Source organism: Schistocerca gregaria, chromosome 3, assembly GCF_023897955.1.
Source record: "Schistocerca gregaria isolate iqSchGreg1 chromosome 3, iqSchGreg1.2, whole genome shotgun sequence".
Classification (NCBI taxonomy): Eukaryota; Metazoa; Arthropoda; class Insecta; order Orthoptera; family Acrididae; genus Schistocerca; species Schistocerca gregaria.
The window spans coordinates 664,503,050-664,524,064 of record NC_064922.1 but is presented as its reverse complement, the minus strand read 5'-3'; the positions used below and the strand labels follow the sequence as shown (position 1 = coordinate 664,524,064).

The 21,015-nt window shown below is 39.6% G+C and overlaps 1 protein-coding gene across 3 annotated transcripts in view; it reads left to right on the top strand.

The window, feature by feature from the left end:
• LOC126356325 (calmodulin-binding transcription activator 1) overlaps positions 1-21,015 on the top strand; it is a 1,852,577-nt gene that overhangs the window by 1,554,838 nt on the left and 276,724 nt on the right. For all 3 annotated transcript variants that reach the window (XM_050007298.1, XM_050007299.1, XM_050007300.1), the window contains exon 11: positions 7,810-7,995. In XM_050007298.1, coding sequence (XP_049863255.1) covers positions 7,810-7,995 — 186 coding nt within the window. The remainder of the gene's footprint in view (positions 1-7,809; positions 7,996-21,015) is intronic.

Genomic DNA, 21,015 nt, shown 5'->3' with positions numbered 1-21,015 from the left:
TATGAATTTCGGAAAACTGCATTCAATAACTCTGCTTTAGCGGCACAGTCATTGGTAACAGTACCATCGCCACTGCGCAATGAAGGTATTGACTGCGTCTTGCCACTTGTGTACTTTACATATGACCAGAATTTCTTTGGATTTTCTACCAAATTTCGAGACAATGTTTTGTTGTGGAACCTGTTACAGGCATCTCGCATTGACGTCCGTGCCAAATTTCGCGCGTCTGTAAATTTTAGCCAATCTTTGGGATTTCGCGTTCTTCTGAACTTCGCATGCTTTTTCCGTTGCCTCTGCAACAGCGGTCGGACCTGTTTTGTGTACCATGGGGGATCAGTTCCATCTCTTACCAATTTATGAGGTATGAATCTCTCAATTGCTGTTGCTACTATATCTTTGAATTTGAGCCACATCTCGTCTACATTTGCATAGCCAGTTCGGAAGGAATGGAGATTGTCTCTTAGGAAGGCTTCTAGTGACACTTTATCTGCTTTTTTAAATAAAATTATTTTGCGTTTGTTTCTGGTGGATTTGGAAGAAACGGTATTGAGCCCAGCTACAACGACCTTGTGATCACTAATCCCTGTATCAGTCATGATGCTCTCCATTAGCTCTGGATTGTTTGTGGCTAAGAGGTCAAGTGTGTTTTCGCAACCATGTACAATTCGCGTGGGTTCGTGGACTAACTGCTCGAAATAATTTTCAGTGAAAGCATTTAGGACAATCTCGGAAGATGTTTTCTGCCTACCACCGGTTTTGAACAAGTATTTTTGCCAACATACCGAGGGAAGGTTGAAGTCCGCACCAACTATAACCGTATGAGTGGGGTATTTATTTGTTACAAGACTCAAATTTTCTCTGAATTGTTCAGCAACTGTATCGTCAGAGTCTGGGGGTCAGTAGAAGGAGCCAATTATAAACTTAGTTCAGCTGTTAAGTATAACCTTAAAACATTTCAGCTCCTCAACACCAAATTAAAACATTCCACTTCAATTTGTTTGCACTTATAGCGATCCCAGCTTCCTCAACCAAATTAAAACGTTGCATTAGGAGGTGTCTGCTTCGTGCAAAAGGTCTTGAGTTCATATTGATGACAACAAGTAATTCTTCATTACAGACGTTTATTTACAAACAGAACTGACAGACTTCACAGACTCAACAACTGACTCTCCGAGCTAACCGCACTGCACATCCGAACTGGCAACTGACAACTCCTTGGTGTATTAATATCTTTCCAAACAATGAGAGTCTTTGACAATGTTTTGTTTATAATACGATAGCAATTCACGACTTAAAACTAAATTAGACATCACAGAATTTTAGTACAGATTAAAGTAAGTAAAAGGATCAGTACATATAAATTCTTACAAGCATAATTTCCAAATAGATTTTATAACATTTTTCTACCAGCTTCTGGATAACCTTCACCAGATTTGTACCGATGTTTCCAGAAATATCTTGACATTTGATTGTGGATATTTCTTGAGTGATTTAGAACAACTATTTATATGTAAAATGATTTAAATCGTGTTTCAAAACATAAATAAATCTTTTTAGCAATATTTCTTGATACAAATCGTCTTTCGAAATTAGGTTATGAAACAGTTTTCACAAGTTTTCGTATTTTTGTGATCATAATATAGAATTTCTCCATAGAAAGTTCCAGAAGTGTGCATTAAACGTTCATTTACAGACTTTCTCTTTAGCTGGTGACTTTTTAAAAGTATCTTGTCCATATTATACGAAATAATGTAGCTCAAAACTGATAATTTATACAATTAATCAGAGCTACAGCAAACAGTGAGTCTTTCTTTTACAAAATGAAATATAATTACAAAATTGAATGAAAATAGGTTACTAACACTAATATATATTTACATTAATTCTATTTTTGTTCTTTCTGTGCAAAATGTCCTAATATTGACACAGTTCAATATTTAAACATCACCAAAGTTTCCCTTTACATTTTGTATATCTGTATCGACATCCCCTAAAAGTCTACAGTATCGAATACTTCAATATGTCCCAATATGTCCTGTAATGTTACAACCTCCACCCATACCAATTCGCACGGAGCATCTACTTCGACTTCACTACAAGATAAACCACTACTGACAGACACAAACACTCCACCACCAATTCTGCCTAATCTATCTTTCCTGAACACCATCTGAGACTTCGTAAAAATTTCTGCAGAACTTATGTCAGGCTTTAGCCAGCTTTCTGTACCTATAACGATTTCAGCTTCTGTGCTTTCTATTAGTGCTTGTAGCTCAGGGACTTTCCCAGCACAACTACAACAATTTACAACTACAATTACAACTGTTCCTTGATCCTAGCATGTCCTGTATTTGCCATGCACCCTTTGAGATTGCAGCCCACCCCGTACTTTCCTGAGGCCTTCTAACCTGAAAAACCGCCCAGTCCACGCCACACAGCCTCCACTAGCCGTGTAGCCGCCAGCTGAGTGTAGTGAACTCCTGACCTATTCAGCGGAAACCGAAACCCCACCACCCTATGGCGCAAGTCAAGGAATCTGCAGCCAACATGGTCGCAAAACCGTCTGTGCCTCTGATTCAGACCCTACACCCGGCTCTGCACCAAAGGTCCGCAGTCAGTTCTGTCAACGATGCTGCAGATGGTGAGCTCTGCCTTCATTTTGTAAGCAAGACCGGCAGCCTTCACCAAATCAGATAGCCGCTGGAATCCAAAGAGAACTTCCTCAGATCCAAAGTGACACATGTAATCATATATGTATATATGACTGTACTAAAAAAAAAATACAATAAATAAAAAATAAAATTAGTGCCGACATGTGCCACCACCTGCAGCTGGCTGCACCCTGTACTCTTCATGGCATCCGGAAGGACCCTTTCCACATCAGGATTGACTCCACCCGGAATGCACACGGAGTGCACACTGGATTTCTTCCCCTCCTTAGCCGCCATATCCCTAAGGTGCCCTATTACGCACTTAACATTGGAGCTCCCAACCAGCAATAAGCGATTGCCCGGACCTTGAAGGCTGAAAATCATCCTCTGAATCATTTGTACAACAGTTTGTGTAATTATGTCTGAACAATGATGCCTTATATAACACAGCAGTTGCTTACAGGCAAATAAATCAGTTCAGTTTAATTCACAGAGATATTCTATTTTTCTGCATTAAGATTTTGTGTACTCTCTTTTATTTCTTTTTTGTTTTATTTGTGTGACTTCATGCATCTTTGCATCCTGTACAGTTTCTTCTTGTCCTCCTTTATGGTATTCCTCTTCTGGTTTAATTTTTCATCTTTATCACTATTTGACTGTCTTAAGTGGACAATTTTTTTTCTTTCTTCCTGTACCTTATAGTTTCACTGAAATTGTCTTGGATTAAGGATGCCATCACCAGTCTTATATATAATTAATTTTTTCTTCTTCCCTTCTTTTTTCTGTTGTCTTGATTCTTCATGTTCTATATTTCTTGCTTTCGTGTTTTAGTTTTAGTATAGCTTATCTCTCTGCCTTACACTTACCTTGACTCTTCTTCTCAGAGACCTCGTATCTCAACTTCAACTTAACAAAAAAATTATCAGAATTACAACTGAACAGAACTGATAGTGTCTTTTACTGAGGATTTATATATACAGTGAATTAACAAAACTTGTGGGATACCTCCTAATATAGTGTTGGACCTCGTTTTGCCTAACATAGTGCAGCAGTTTGACACAGCATGGACCCAGTAACTTGTTGGAAGTCCCGTGCAGAAATATTGAGCCATGCTGCCTCTATAGCCGTCCATAATTGCGAAATTGTCACAGGTGCAGGATTTTGTGCACAAACTGACCTAGCAATTATTTCCCATAACTGTTCAATGGGCAATGTAGATGGCCAGATCATTTGCTCTTATTGTCCAGAATGTTGTTCAAACCAATTGTGGAAACTGCAGGCTGGTGACATTGCACATTGCCATCCATAAAAATTCTATTGTTTAATGGCTACAAATGGTCTCCAAGTATTTAAAAATAACCATTTACAACCGGTGATCAGTTCCATTCCACATAAACAAAGCCCATACCATTATGGAGTCACCACCAGCTTGCACAGTGCGTTGTTGACAACTTGGGTTGATGGCTTTGTGGGGTGTCGGCCACACTCTAACCTTACCATCAGCTCTTATTAAATGAAATCAGAACTCATCTGACCATATCACTATTTTTCATTTCCTAGGATCCAACCGATACCATCACAAACCCAGGAAAGGTGCTGTAGGCAATGTTGTACTGTTAGCAAATAAGCTCACGTTGGTCAACTGCCGCCATGGTCCTTCAATGCCAGGTTTTGCTACACTGTCCTAATGGATACCTTCGTTGTTTGCCCTCATTGATTTCTGCAGTAATTTCACACGGGGTTGCTTGTATTTTAGCACTGACAACTCTACACAAACACCGCTGCTATCGGTCATTAAGTGAAGGCCATTGGCAGCTTCAGTGTTCGTGCTGGGAAGTAATGACTGTCATTTGTTATTCTCAACGCACTCCAGGCGCTGTGGATCTCGAAATATTGAATTCCCTTTAAATTTATGAAATGGAATGTTTCCTGTCTCTAGTTCCAACTACTGATTCATGTTCAAAGTCTGTTAATTCAGCCTTGTGGCAATAAGCATGTCAGAAACCTTTCCATATGAATCAACTGAGTACAAATGACAGCTCCGCTAATGCACTGCCCTTTTATTCCTTGTGTACGCATTACTACCACATCTGTATATGTGCATGTCCCTATCCCACAACTTTTGTCACATTTGCGTATTATTGATTTGCTGTAGTACTGTTAGATGATAACCATGTTCTGTATTTTTTGTAATCATTTTACAAGGGCACTTCAAAATATAATTTAAACTTTAATATGACAGGTCAAATAATTTGTATTGTATGATGCACTACACTCCACAATATCGGAGTTAAGCAACATTATTTGTCAAGATAATTACTGCATCTTTTAAACAACAATGCTCTAAAAATTGTTTAGTTGCTCGATCTGCTTCTTGCTGTTGGAAACATTCAATGATCGCTGTTTAACTGTCCTTTTTGTTGAAACATCTCTTTCCCTCGGATGTTCTTTCAGCTCTCCGAAAAGGCTGAAATTATATGTTGTGAGATGTGGACTTCGCAATCAGCTTCACCAACATCTGTTTGGCTTTAATCAAATTTCTGTCAACATATCACTATGTTGGACATGGAATTTCACCTGGACCATATAGCATCTGAATTTAATGGTGAATCTGTGTCAGATTTAAACATTTTGCCCACAAGAATTTTACTGTTGAGTCTACTTAAACTTTGGAGCATGTTTCCAGTTGTTGTGCCATTTCATTCCTACACTGTGATGCACCTGTTTTCCATATTGCAGGAGAACTGTGCCTACAGTGAACTCGGAACATGTCTTCTCTTCTGACAATGCACTACCATTGTTGCATAATGGTCTTAATGAGGTACAACATGAGTAGCTTACTTCTTGAAGTCCAGCTGTATTTCCTATTTCACTGAATCAAATTGATTTGAATTCTAATAACTCTTTGGAGGCTGAGAATTTTATGGCTACATCTTAATGTTATTCTTGTGTCTTCAGTTTGGCATTGAAGTGTGCCATTGTTATAAAGTAGACATATTTGTGTACATTTCACCATATTCTATGTCAGTCTTCTTTAATACTTATGCTCTTGTCATCAGTATGAACATAGACTCTTATGATAGAGATGTTTCTAAATATCCCTTTGATTCTTATCTTTCTCATTCTTTCATTAACATATTGGCATTGCTGCCTGTTGAAAGTGGTGGCCCACGTTCAATTCCTCGTCAGGTAAAAGATTTTCTTCACTCACACACTGAGTTTTTGTGTTGTGCTAATCATTTCATCTCATATTCATTGACATGCAAGTCACCAAGGTGGCATCAAATAGAATGACTTGCACCAGGCGGTCAAATAACACTACTGGGGTTCTGGCCAATAATACTGTATGGTCATTTCATTTTTCATTGCTGAGTATGTATAGTAATTCATTGTTTTCCAAGTTTTTAACAAACAGCAACCTTGTTCATTATAAATTGTATCTACCTGTTCCCCATAGTAACAGAAAAGTAATTCTCTTTCACTATCTTCTCCATTCTACTTATTCTTATTTCTTGTAGTGCTACAGTATTCATTAATGGTACTGCTTGTGCAATTTCTTCCATTCCGTCTGGCCACAACTAGTGTTTATGTTCTGCATTCCAAAGAATCATATTCATTTTCCATTTCCAAAGTGCTGTTTTCCCAGGTGTATCTGTCATGCTCCAAGGAACTGAGTTTTGTTTCCAAAATATATTGTTCTGTGTAATAGGATCAGAAGAACAGGTTCTCTATGATCATGGTTACCACACCCTAGCCAAATTATCCCAGTTTTAAAGCACTGGAGACTCATCTTTCACTTTTTCATGTGCTACATAACACACATGCTTTTTGTGTCGTGTGCTTGATGATAACTTGGCATTTTGTCCAGTGGGAAGTGAGAGTGAGGCTTGTTCACAGAACTGAACTATACTCGAAGAACCTCCAACTCAGTTACCAGAAACAGCGATTCTCAACATTACTACATCAAAACAACATTAAATATGTAGATGTTCGAATGGAGAACAGATACCCAACTTGATAAAGGACAACCACTGGCTCCTAAAACTGCTTGACCTCTTGTTAATCAATGCATTTAAATTCTGGATTGTGGTTAATAGGATTTTTACTATTCCTTGAAAAGAAGAAGAGAAGGTCATAGTGAGTAACAAGCTCTTCATTGTTTCTTCCAATAAGATTATGAAGTTCTGACCATGAAGGCCAGAATGCTGTGTTATTTCATCCTCATGCTACTCAAACTAATAATTTCTCAGATATTCTCCACAAGTAACCATGTTTTGCAATAGGGAACAGTGTAAAAGTAAATTTGAAGGTTTACATGAAATGAAACTTCCTGGCAGATTAAAACTGTGGGCCCGATCGATACTCGAACTAGGGACCTTTGCATTTCGCGGGCAAGTGCTCTACCAACTGAGCTACCGAAGCACGACTCATGCCCGGTACTCACAGCTTTTACTTCTGCCAGTATCCATCTCCTACCTTCCAAACTTTACAGAAGCTCTCCTGCGAACCTTGCAGAACTAGCACTCAGCTGCAGAGTGAAAATCTCATTCTCTTTACATGAAATGTTTCAGTTATGTCCTTTCCACCACTTAGTCCTCATCTCTACTTTTGCAAGCTATACAAGAAACTGATTGACAACAGCTCTGTTTTATGAAGATCCCAGCCTACTGTTTTTGTTATGATTGTGTTTTATTAAGCTTGTCCGTCACTTTTAAATTTGGGCTCTCCTTGTTAGGCATGACAGTCATCTTAATGCCAGCTGTTGTCATCGGTAAGTATAATTTTTTCTGCCTACCATTTTATGAGTATTTAAGGGACAGAGGTTCCTTGTGGATTCCATATACAGTTATAAAAACAGACACAATTCTGCAGGTACTTTTAATGAATTTGCAATGGCTGTGATAGATGTGTAAGTTAAGCAGGCCATAAGAATTTCTAATTAGGGAATACAGGACTCGTGACACACTTGGAGATGTTATAGTACAAGTGGAAAATTAAATGTGATATCTATGATTTACAAATACACCAGGAAAGTAACTCCCTAAATATAGCGTGTATTATTAGTGCTCCAAATGATTTTGTGTAATCCATATTTTAGTCTGATAACCAACATGTGCATTACAAAAGAAAATTGTTTAATCACACCTTATTGGTACAGACAGCTGAAACTGTGGAAGCCATTGTGACACAACTGATGGAGAAGCAGCGTGTAGCTCGTGCAGCTGCTCTTAGCAAGCAACTCGAATGCGGGTGCCCAGATTCCACATGTGCTGACAGTAAGACATGTTCCCATCCCATGCGACGAATTACTGCAGCAACAGCAGAAGTTGACAGCAGTAATCAGGTATGTGCCAAGTGGAAAAGCGTAAACAATACTATATAGTGTCAGGCTGTTTCTATATCCTTCCAATAATTTTAACTTAGGTATGTAATACTTAACAAAATAATTTTCATTTCTTTATACTTTAAGCAGTTTTATGTTGAAAAAGAACCAAATCTTGTGCCCATTCCTCAATAATCCTTCATGAAATTATAGAACATTTTAAATTCATTGTATATTAAATATATAAAATCAGTGCTAAAATGGAAAATGCTTGGTGGGATATGAACAATGATTTGAGAGAATCACTTTCAGTTTGTAGGAAGCATTGAGAGAAACTTAAGTGCACACAATAGCTCAGATTTATGTGAACACATTAGCTCAGATTTCAAAATTATGTTTCTTGGTAGAGAGCATTTCAATTTCTTCCTGCCTCCCCACCCACTTCTCCCTGCTGCCACCACCCTATCATATACACAAAATTTGAAAGTACTAATAAACACCACAGATTTTAAAGCAGGGCTTACTGGTGAAATAGTTCAAGGATGAACAAAGTGAATGTAAGTGCCCAAAAGTCACAACATTTAATTCAAGTACCACATTGCCATCTTCAGATATACTGATGAACTGTTCATCACAGCACCTGATGATGGCAGTGTGGTCACTTGCTGAAATATTGTACCTATTAAACACTGACCTCTGGCCACTCTCCTATGAACTGTTTCATCATGAAGTCTGTTGGGAAATGCTCAAGGATCACTAAGCTTACTCCAGCGTAACTGATGGCATTAAAACTGCAACACCATGAAGGTGACACACAGCAAACCTCAAATTTATCAATTGAAGACATAAAGTCTGAAAATGTGTCCGTGATCATATTTTTGGCACTTTATTTTACAGGTCCATCTTGATCGCACAAATTTTTACACTTCACTATTACCGGTTTCGACTACCGCCATCTTCAGATCCATTACAAACAAAACCAGTGTCTAACCAACTAAGTTCAGTTTGCTTATGCTTAATCTATAAAAGTCCTGGTGCTACATAAGAAAGATAAAGAGTGTTTACTTGATTAACAGCCATGTATACCAGGATGTCGTTATCAGGAGAAAGAAAACTGGCGTTCTACGGATCGGAGCGTGGAATGTCAGATCCCTTAATCGGGCAGGTAGGTTAGAAAATTTAAAAAGGTAAATGGATAGTTTAAAGTTAGATATAGTGGGAATTAGTGAAGTTCGGTGGCAGGAGGAACAAGACTTCTGGTCAGGTGACTACAGGGTTATAAACACAAAATCAAATAGGGGTAATGCAGGAGTAGGTTTAATAATGAATAGGAAAATAGGAATGCGAGTAAGCTACTACAAACAGCATAGTGAACGCATTATTGTGGCCAAGATAGATACGAAGCCCACACCTACTACAGTAGTACAAGTTCAAATGCCAACTAGCTCTGCAGATGACGAAGAAATTGAAGAAATGTATGATGAAATAAAAGAAATTATTCAGATAGTGAAGGGAGACGAAAATTTAATAGTAATGGGTGACTGGAATTCGAGTGTAGGAAAAGGGAGAGAAGGAAACATAGTAGGGAATATGGATGGAGGCTAAGAAATGAAAGAGGAAGCCGCCTAGTAGAATTTTGCACAGAGCACAACTTAATCATAGCTAACACTTGGTTTAAGAATCATGAAAGAAGGTTGTATACATGGAAGAACCCTGGAGATACTAAAGGGTATCAGATAGATTATATAATGGTAAGACAGGTTGTACAGAGTTTCAGGGAGAGCATAAGGGAACAATTGACAGGAATAGGGGAAAGAAATACAGTAGAAGAAGAATGGGTAGCTCTGAGGAATGAAGTAGTGAAGGCAGCAGAGGATAAAGTAGGTAAAAAGAAAAGGGCTGCTAGAAATCCTTGGGTAACAGAAGAAATATTGAATTTAATTGATGAAAGGAGAAAATATAAAAATGCAGTAAATGAAGCAGGAAAAAAGGAATACAAACGTCTCAAAAATGAGATCGACAGGAAGTGCAAAATGGCTAAGCACGGATGGCTAGAGGACAAATGTAAGGATGTAGAAGCTTATCTCACTAGGGGTAAGACAGATACTGCCTACAGGAAAATTAAACAGACCTTTGGAGAGAAGAGAACCACATGTATGAAAATCAAGAGCTCAGATGGCAACACCGTTCTAAGCAAAGAAGGGAAGGCAGAAAGGTGGAAGGAGTATATAGAAGGTTTATACAAGGGCGTTGTACTTGAGGACAATATTATGGAAATGGAAGAGGATGTAGATGAAGACGAAATGGGAAATACGATACTGCGTGAAGAGTTTGACAGAGCACTGAAAGACCTGAGTCGAAACATGGCCCCCGGAGTAGACAACATTCCATTAGAACTACTGACGGCCTTGGGAGAGCCAGCCATCACAAAACTCTACCAGCTGGTGAGCAAGATGTATGAGACAGGCAAAATACCCTCAGACTTCAAGAAGAATATAATAATTCCAATCCCAAAGAAAGCAGGTGCTGACAGATGTGAAAATTACCGAACTATCAGTTTAATAAGTCACAGCTGCAAAATACTAACACGAATTCTTTACAGACGAATGGAAAAACTAGTAGAAGCCGACCTCGGGGAAGATCAGTTTGGCTTCCGTAGAAATGTTGGAACACGTGAGGCAATACTGACCTTACGACTTATCTTAGAAGAAAGATTAAGAAAAGGCAAACCTACGTTTCTAGCATTTGTAGACTTAGAGAAAGCTTTTGACAATGTTGACTGGAATACTCTCTTTCAAATTCTAAAGGTGGCAGGGGTAAAATACTGGGAGCGAAAGGCTATTTACAATTTGTACAGAAACCAGATGGCAGTCATAAGAGTCGAGGGGCATGAAAGGGAAGCAGTGGTTGGGAAAGGAGTGAGACAGGGTTGTAGCCTCTCCCCGATGTTATTCAATCTGTATATTGAGCAAGCAGTAAAGGAAACAAAAGAAAAATTTGGAGTAGGTATTAAAATTCATGGAGAAGAAGTAAAAACTTTGAGGTTCGCCGATGACATTGTAATTCTGTCAGAGACGGCAAAGGACTTGGAAGAGCAGTTGAACGGATATAAGATGAACATCAACAAAAGCAAAACGAGGATAATGGAATGTAGTCAAATTAAATTGGGTGATGCTGAGGGAATTAGATTAGGAAATGAGACACTTAAAGTAGTAAAGGAGTTTTACTATTTGGGGAGCAAAATAACTGATGATGGTCGAAGTAGAGAGGATATAAAATGTAGACTGGAAATGGTAAGGAAAGTGTTTCTGAAGAAGAGAATTTTGTTAACATCGAGTATAGATTTAAGTGTCAGCAAGTCGTTTCTGAAAGTATTTGTTTGGAGTGTAGCCATGTATGGAAGTGATACATGGACGATAACAAGAAGAGAATAGAAGCTTTTGAAATGTGGTGCTACAGAAGAATACTGAAGATAAGGTGGATAGATCACGTAACTAATGAGGAGGTATTGAATAGGATTGGGGAGAAGAGAAGTTTGTGGCACAACTTCACTAGAAGAAGGGATCGGTTGGTAGGACATGTTTTGAGGCATCAAGGGATCGCAAATTTAGTATTGGAGGGCAGCATGGAGGGTAAAAATCGTAGAGGGACACCGAGAGATGAGTACACTAAGCAGATTCAGAGGGATGTAGGTTGCAGTAGGTACAGGGAGATGAAGAAGCTTGCACAGGATAGAGTAGCATGGAGAGCTGCATCAAACCAGTCTCAGGCCTGAAGACAACAACAACAATACCAGCCATACATACCATAAAATATTCTGATATATTATCAACATCAAACTAAACATGTAGGTACGTAGTAAGTGATGGTGATGATCAGAATGTGTCTGGTATTTATACAAGGAAACTGAGGTCAGCAGAGGGCACTATAGTTAGGGTACATGATTGACCAGTATTGCAAATGTAATGGTTAAAATGCAGTATGCATAGTCATTATTTAAAATTACGTCACAAAGCAAAATGAGCATCTGATAATAAAACATGTACTGACATACTATATGTGGAATTGGATGCATACTTAAAATCCACATAAAAAGTGCAAATACTAATCATATGAAACCCCTAGCCTGACAAGGTAAAACATACAATTGTATAAAAGCCAGTAGAAAAAGTATAAGGTCAAAAGTCTATCAAATAAAATCTTCAAGCCTGACAGATCAATTACTGTAAACGTAATTGTAAGGTAATTAACAAAGCAGTGACTATTAATTAAGAGTTAAAAAATTGATAGTCAATAATACATCCAGAGTGTGGCCTCAGTGGTAGCACGTCATCGCTTCTCTGTATGACATTCTTGTTTTCCTGCAGCGGAACTTTTGGGGGAAGGCAGAGTCTCCTTGCCGCCGCTGGCTGGCACACACGATCAGATGCCAATCCACTGGGGCACTCAACGCTGCTCAAATGTATTCAGAAACCTACTGGTTTGAGCAGCATTGAGCATCCCAGTGGGTTGGCTTGCTGTCGTGTGCACTGGCCGGTGGCGACGAGGAGACTGGGCCTTCCTCCAAAAGCTCCACCACAGGAAAACAAGAACATCTACAGAGAAGCCATGACATGCCACCATGGAGACCACACTCTGGATGTATTATCGACTATCAGTTTTTTTACTTTTAATTAATAGTCACTGCTTTGTTAATTAGCAACAGCCTTGCCACAGTGGATACACTGGTTCTCGTGAGATCACCAAAGTTATGCGCTGTCGTCTGTAGCCGGCACTTGGATGGGTGACCATCCAGGCCGCCATGTGCTGTTGCCATTTTTCGGGGTGCACTCAGCCTCGTGATGCCAACTGAGGAGCTACTCGGAACGAATAGTAGCTGCTCCGCTCAAAGAAAACCCTCATAACGACCAGGAGAGTGGTGTGCTGACCACACGCCCCTCCTATCTGCATCCTCAACTGAGGATGACATGGCGGTTGGATGGTCCCGATGGGCGACTTGTGGCCTGAAGATGGAGTGCTTTGTTAATTACCTTACATTGAAATTTCTGGTAATTGATATGTCAGGGTGGTTCATGGTGTGGGTTCCTGTAGCCATGTCCTAGTTCATGAACCATGGGCAACGTATGAATGGCCAAGTAAGTGGTCCCGACAGTCGGGATACCAGTTACTCTGGAATAAGGCTGGGCATCTCGGACATATTCTGAGTCGTGGTCACCTTTGTGCTCATACGGCAAAGACAACCAAATCCACCGGTTAGTCCCTGAACCGTTTTTTCTTTCTTCATCTGCTCGGGACGTCGTAAGACATCCAGTTAAGTTCGTAGTTGATCGATTAACTCAGTTTTTTTATTACAGAGGGAAGCTAACCCTCTGACCGTTAGGGGTAAAACGCAATGGTACTCAGGACAAGTAAGGCTAGCAACCTGCTTCCCTGGTACTTTAAATATGATGCTGGCAACAATCAGAGCAAAATGCCTCGGACCTTTGGAGGTGACGGATTCCCACCTCTAACTGACAAACCAGGGACTCCTAAGATACGACTCAGCAAACAAATGGTAATGAGATGGGGGGCTATTAATATCAATGGGGGCTACTCTGGGAAGAAGGTAGAGCTGGCAGAGGCTGCAAGTAAGATGGGGCTGGATGTTTTAGCTGTTAGTGACATTCGGGTAAGGGGTGAGAAAGAAGAGGAAGTGGGAGAATACAAGGTCTACCTGTCAGGAGTCAAAGCAGGAATGGCACAATGGGGTGTACGGCTTTACATCAGGAAAGAAATGGAACCCAGCATAGTTGCAATAAGGTATGTAAATGAACGACTGATGTGGATAGATTTGACAGTGTCTAGCAAGAAAATTAGGATTGTGTCAGTATATTCGCATTATGAAGGGACAGATCAAGATAATATAGATAGTTTTTATGATGCACTCAGTGATGTAGTTGTTAGAGTAAAGGACAAGAACAGTGTTCTGCTCATGGGTGATTTTAATGCCAGGATTGGAAATTGAACAGAAGGATATAAAAAGGTTATGGATAAATTTGGAGAGAATATGGAGGCCAGCAGGAACAGGAAACAACTCTTGGATTTCTGTGCCAGTATGGGCTTAGTAATCACAAACTCCTTTTTTAAACATAAGAACATTCACCGGTATACTTGGGAAGGCAGGGGAACCAGATCTGTCATTGACTATATAATAACAGACCAGGAATTCAGGAAGGCTGTGAGGGACACACGTGTATTCAGGGGATTCTTTGATGACACTGATCATTATTTAATCTGCAGCGAAATTGGTATTGTGAGGCCGAAAGTGCAGGAGGTCAGGTCCATATGTAGGAGGATATGAGTGGAGAAACTTCAGGATAAGGAAATCAGGCACAAGTACATAACAATGATCTCAGAAAGGTACCAGTTAGTTGAATGTAGTCAATTAAAGTCATTGGAAAAGGAATGGACAAGGTACAGGGACACAATACTAGAAGTGGCTAAAGAATGTCTTGGAACAGTAGTGTGTAAAGGTAGGATGAAGCAAACAGCTTGGTGGAATGACACAGTCAAGGCAGCCTATAAAAGGAAAAAGAAGGCATATCAAAAATGGCTACATACTAGAACTCAGGTAGACAGAAAAAGTTATGTTGAAGAAAGAAACAAAGCCAAACAGATAATTACAGCATCCAAGAAGAAATCTTGGGAAGACTCTGGAAACAGGTTGGAGACTTTGGGTCAAGCTGCTGGAAAACCATTTTGGAGTGTAATTAGCAGTCTTCGAAAGGGAGGTAAGAAGGAAATGACAAGTATTATGGACAGGTCAGGAAAACTGCTGGCGAATCCTGCTGATGCCTTGGGCAGATGGAGGGAATATTTTGAAGAGTTGCTCAATGTAGGTGAAAATACGATCAGTAATGTTTCAGATTTCGATGTACAATGGGATAGGAATGAGGATGGAAATAGGATCACATTTGAGGAAGTGGTGAAAATGGTCAATAGATTGCAGTGCAATAAAGCAGCTGGGGTGGATGAAATTAACTCGGAACTCATCAAATACAGTGGAATGTCAGGTCTTCAATGGCTACACAGGATAATTGCAATGGCCTGGAAGTCAGGACAGGTTCCATCAGACTGGACAAATGGAGTAACACCAATCTTTAAACATGGAAACAGAAAAGATTGTAACAACTACAGAGGTATCTCTTTAATCAGCGTTGTGGTTAAAATCTTCTCAGGTATTGTTGAAAGGAAAGTGCGAGTATTAGATGAGGACCAATTGGATGAAAATCGGTGTGGGTTTAGGCCTCTTAGAGGTTGTCACGACCAGATCTTTAGCTTACGGCAAATAATGGAGAAGTGTTATGAATGGAACAGGGAATTGTATCTATGCTTTATAAATCTAGAAAAGGCATATGACCAGGTTCCTAGGAGGAAGTTATTGTCTGTTCTACGAGATTATGGAATAGGAGGCAAACTTTTGCAAGCAATTAAAGGTCTTTACATGGATAGTCAGGCAGCAGTTAGAGTTGACAGTAAATTGAGTTCATGGTTCAGAGTAGTTTCAGGGGTAAGACAAGGCTGCAACCTGTCTCCACTGTTGTTCATGTTATATATGGATCATATGTTGAAAAAAATAGACTGGCTGGGTGAGGTTAAGATAGTTGACCACAAAATAAGCAGTCTTGCATATGCGGATGACTTAGTTGTGATGGCAGATTCGATTGAAAGTTTGCAAAGTAATATTTCAGAGCAGGATCAGAAATGTAAGGACTATGGTATGAAGATTAGCATCTCCAAAACGAAAGTAATGTCAGTGGGAAAGAAATATAAACTGATTGAGTGCCAAATAGGAGGAACAAAGATAGAACAGGTGGACAGTTTCAAGTACTTAGGATGCATATTCTCTCATGATGGAAACATAGTGAAAGAACTGGAAGCGAGGTGTAGCAAAGCTAATGCAGTGCGTGCTCAGCTACGATCTTCTCTCTTCTGCAAGAAGGAAGTCAGTACCAAGACTAAGTTATCTGTGCACTGTTTAATCTTTTGACCAACTTTGTTGTATGGGAGCGAAAGCTGGGTGGATTCAGGGTACTTTATCAATAAGGTTGAGGTTACGGATATGAAAGTAGCAAGGATGATTGCAGGTACTGGTAGATGGGAACAATGGCAGGAGGGTATCCACAATGAGGAAATCAAAGAAAAACTGGGAATGAAATCTATAGATGCAGCAGTCAGGGCGAACAGGCTTAGATGGTGGGGTCATGTTACACGCATGGGAGAAGCGAGGTTACCCAAGAGACTCATGGGTTCAGCAGTAGAGGGCAGGAGGAGTCGGGGCAGACCAAGGAGAAGGTACCTGGATTCGGTTAAGAATGATTTTGAAGTAATAGGCTTAACATCAGAAGAGGCACCAATGTTAGCACGGAGTAGGGGATCATGGAGGAATTTTTATAAGGGGGACTATGCTCCAGACTGAATGCTGAAAGGCATAATCAGTCTTAAATGATGATGATGATGATGATGATGATTATTATGATGATGTGTCAGGCTGGAAGATTTTATTTCATAGATGTTTTTAATGTTATACTTTTTATACTCGTTATCAGGAGAAAGAAAACTGGCGTACTACGGATCGGAGCGTGGAATGTCAGATCCCTTAATCGGGCAGGTAGGTTAGAAAATTTAAAAAGGGAAATGGATAGGTTAAAATTAGATATAGTGGGAATTAGTGAAGTTTGATGGCAGGAGGAACAAAACTTCTGGTCAGGTGACTACAGGGTTATAAACACAAAATCAAATAGGGGTAATGCAGGAGTAGGTTTAATAATGAATAGGAAAATAGGAATGCAGGTAAGCTACTACAAACAGCATAGTGAACGCATTATTGTGGCCAAGATAGATACGAAGCCCACACCTAGTACAGTAGTACAAGTTTATATGCCAACTAGCTCTGCAGATGACGAAGAAATTGAAGAAATGTATGATGAAATAAAAGAAATTATTCAGATAGTGAAGGGAGATGAAAATTTAATAGTCATGGGTCACTGGAATTCGAGTGTAGAAAAAGGGAGAGAAGGAAATGTAGTAGGTGGATATGGATTGGGGCTCAGAAATGAAAGAGGAAGCCGCTTGGTAGAATTTTGCACAGAGCACAACTTAATCATAGCTAATACTTGGTTCAAAAATCATAAAAGAAGGTTGTATACATGGAAGAAAGCTGGAGATACTAAAAGGTATCAGATAGATTATATAATGGTAAGACAGAGATTTAGGAACCCGGTTTTAAATTGTAAGACATTTCCAGGGGCAGATGTGGACGCTGACCACAATCTATTGGTTATGACCTGTAGATTAAAACTGAAGAAATTGCAAAAAGGTGGGAATTTAAGGAGATGGGACCTGGATAAACTGACTTAACCAGAGGTTGTACACAGTTTCAGAAAGAGCATAAGGGAACAATTGACAGGAATGGGGGAAAGAAATACAGTAGAAGAAGAATGGGTAGCTTTGAGGGATGATGTAGTGAAGGCAGCAGAGGATCAAGTAGGTAAAAAGATAAGGGCTGCTAGAAATCCTTGGGTAACAGAAGAAATATTGAATTTAATTGATGAAAGGAGAAAATATAAAAATGCAGTAAATGAAGCAGGCAAAAAGGAATACAGACGTCTCGAAAATGAGATCGACAGGAAGTGCAAAATGGCTAAGCCGGGATGGCTAGAGGGCAAATGTAAGGATGTAGAGGCTTATCTCACTAGGGGTAAGATAGATACTGCCTACAGGAAAATTAAAGAGACATTTGGAGATTAGAGAACCACTTGTATGAACATCAAGAGCTCAGATGGAAACCCAGTTCTAAGCAAAGAAGAGAAAGCAGAAAGGTGGAAGGAGTATATAGAGGGTCTATATAAGGGCGATGTACTTGAGGACAATATTATGGAATTGGAAGAGGATGTAGATAGAGATGAAATGGGAGATACAATACTGCGTGTAGAGTTTGACAGAGCACTGAAAGACCTGAGTCGAAACAAGGCCCCTGGAGTAGACAACATTCCATTGGAACTACTGACGGCCTTGGGAGAGCCAGTCCTGACAAAACTCTACCATTTGGTGAGCAAGATGTATGAGACAGGCGAAATACCCCCAGACCTCAAGAAGAATATAATAATTCCAATCCCAAAGAAAGCAGGTGTTGACAGATGTGAAAATTACTGAACTATCAGTTTAAAAAGTCACAGCTGCAAAATACTAACACGAATTCTTTACAGACGAATGGAAAAACTAGTAGAAGCCGACCTCGGGGAAGATCAGTTTGGCTTCCGTAGAAATGTTGGAACACGTGAGGCAATAGTGACCCTACGACTTATCTTAGAAGCTAGATTAAGGGAGGGCAAACCTACGTTTCTAGCATTTGTAGACTTAGAGATAGCTTTTGACAATGTTGACTGGAATAATCTCTTTCAAATTCTGAAGATGGCAGGGGTAAAATACAGGGAGCGAAAGGCTATTTACAATTTGTACAGAAACCAGATGGCAGTCATAAGAGTCGAGGGGCATGAAAGGGAAGCAGTGGTTGGGAAAGGAGTGAGACAGGGTTGTAGCCTCTCCCCGATGTTATTCAATCTGTATATTGAGCAAGCAGTAAAGGAAACAAAAGAAAAATTTGGAGTAGGTATTAAAATTCATGGAGAAGAAGTAAAAACTTTATGACATCGTAGTTCTGTCAGAGTCAGCAAAGGACTTGGAAGAGCAGTTGAACGGAATGGATAGTGTATTGAAAGGAGGATATAAAATGAACATCAACAAAAGCAAAACGAGGTTAATGGAATGTAGTTGAATTAAGTCGGGTGATGCTGAGGGAATTAGATTAGGAAGTGAGACACTTAAAGTAGTAAAGGAGTTTTGCTATTTGGGGAGCAAAATAACTGATGATGGTCAAAGTAGAGAGGATATAAAATGTAGACCGGCTATGGCAAGGAAAGTGTTTCTGAAGAAGAGAAATTTGTTAACATCGAGTTTAGATTTAAGTGTCAGGAAGTCATTTATGAAAGTATTTGTATGGAGTGTAGCCATGTATGGAAGTGAAACATGGACGATAAATAGTTTGGACAAGAAGAGAATAGAAGCTTTCGAAATGTGGTGCTACAGAAGAATGCTGAAGATTTAATAGGTAGATCACATAACTAATGAGGAAGTATTGAATAGGATTGGGGAGAAGAGAAGTTTGTGGCACAACTTGACCAGAAGAAGGGATCGGTTGGTAGGACATGTTCTGAGGCATCAAGGGCTCACCAATTTAGTATTGGAGGGCAGTGTGGAGGGTAAAAATCGTAGAGGGATACCAAGAGATGAATACACTAAGCAGATTCAAAGGGATGTAGGTTGCAGTAGGTACTGGGAGATGAAGGAGGTTGCACAGGATAGAGTAGCATGGAGAGCTGCATCAAACCAGTCTCAGGACTGAAGACCACAACAACAACACTTTTTATACTGGCTTTTATACAATTGTATGTTTTACCTTGTCAGGCTAGGGGTTTCATATGATTAGTATTTGCACTTTTTATGTGGATTTTAAGTATGCATCCAATTCCACATATAGTATGTCAGTACATATTTTATTATCAGATGCTCATTTTGCTATGTGAAGTAATTTTGAATAATGGCTATACATACTGCATTTTAACCATTACATTTGCAATACTGGTTAATCATGTACCCTAGCTATAGTGCCCTCTGCTGCCCTCAGTTTCCTTGTATAAATACCAGACGCATTCTGATCATCACCATCACTTACTATGTGCCTACATGATTAATTTGACGTTGATAGTACATAAGAATATTTTATGTTATGTATGGCTGGTATACATGGCTAATCATATAAACACTTTTTACCAATCTTATGTAGCACCAGGACTTCTTTAGATTTAGTGTAAGCAAACTGACCTTAGTTGGTTACACATTGTTTTGGTTTGTAACAAATCTGAAGATGGCAGTAGCCGAAACCAGTAATATTGAAGTGTATAAGTTTGTGTGATCAAGACGGACCTGTAAAATAAAGAATGTGATAGATGGTTGGTTATGTAAGTTATTAGCATTTCGGTACCACTGCATAAACTGGGTAGGCATAAGGCCATCTGCATTTAGTATACAGGATGAATCACCTAAAACCAGCACCACAAATATTGCAGAAATGGAAAGCGCTGCTGATGGCCGGTTTTCACAGAATGGGTCAGTAATCAGGGACTCGTATTGTTAGCCAATCAACAGATTGTAATAATTCTTAGAAATTGTATTTTTTGTGCAAACATACATTTGTTAAATGGAACAAAGCTTATTGACATTAACAGACTAAAAGTAGGGTAAATTAGGATGTCAGTGGTGTTTGTTGCTGGATTCTAATGTGAGTAATTTATGAGACATCATATTTTGAAAAGTATTCACACCTACACTTTCTTGTGCCATTCAACCTGCATAGTTCCTAGTACAATGTTGTTATGTTTGTTTACGGTGTGGTTGTGTGTTCCTTCAGTGCACTGTGACTTGCTAATCACTTAAGATGTAATAGTCCTAGCAGTAGGTTATGAGTGGATGATGGGATTTACTAATGCAGAGAAATCCAACATGCTCATAGTGCATGGAGAGTGTAGGAGCTATACAGTTTGTTCTTGTATGGTGTATGTGGCAAGATGTTCCAATAGATGTCAACCATATCGGCAATTATGTATCAACCTCTTCAACCAGCTACGTGGAAGTGGTAGTGTAACACCTTGACAACATGAGAGAAGGCAACAAATGATGACAGACGAGGGGGAAACTTCCTGGCAGATTAAAACTGTGTGCCAGACCGAGATTCGAACTTGGGACCTTTGCGTTTCACAAGCAAGTGCTCTACCACCTGAGCTACCCAAGCACGACTCACGCCCTGTCCTCACAGCCTTACATCTGCCAGTACCTCGTCTCCTAGTAGGAGTGGCACGAGTCAGGCAAGTGTCCAACACATTCTCGGTTTACATAGGTTCCATCCTTATCACATCTCTGAATCAAGAACTGCATAGAAATGAT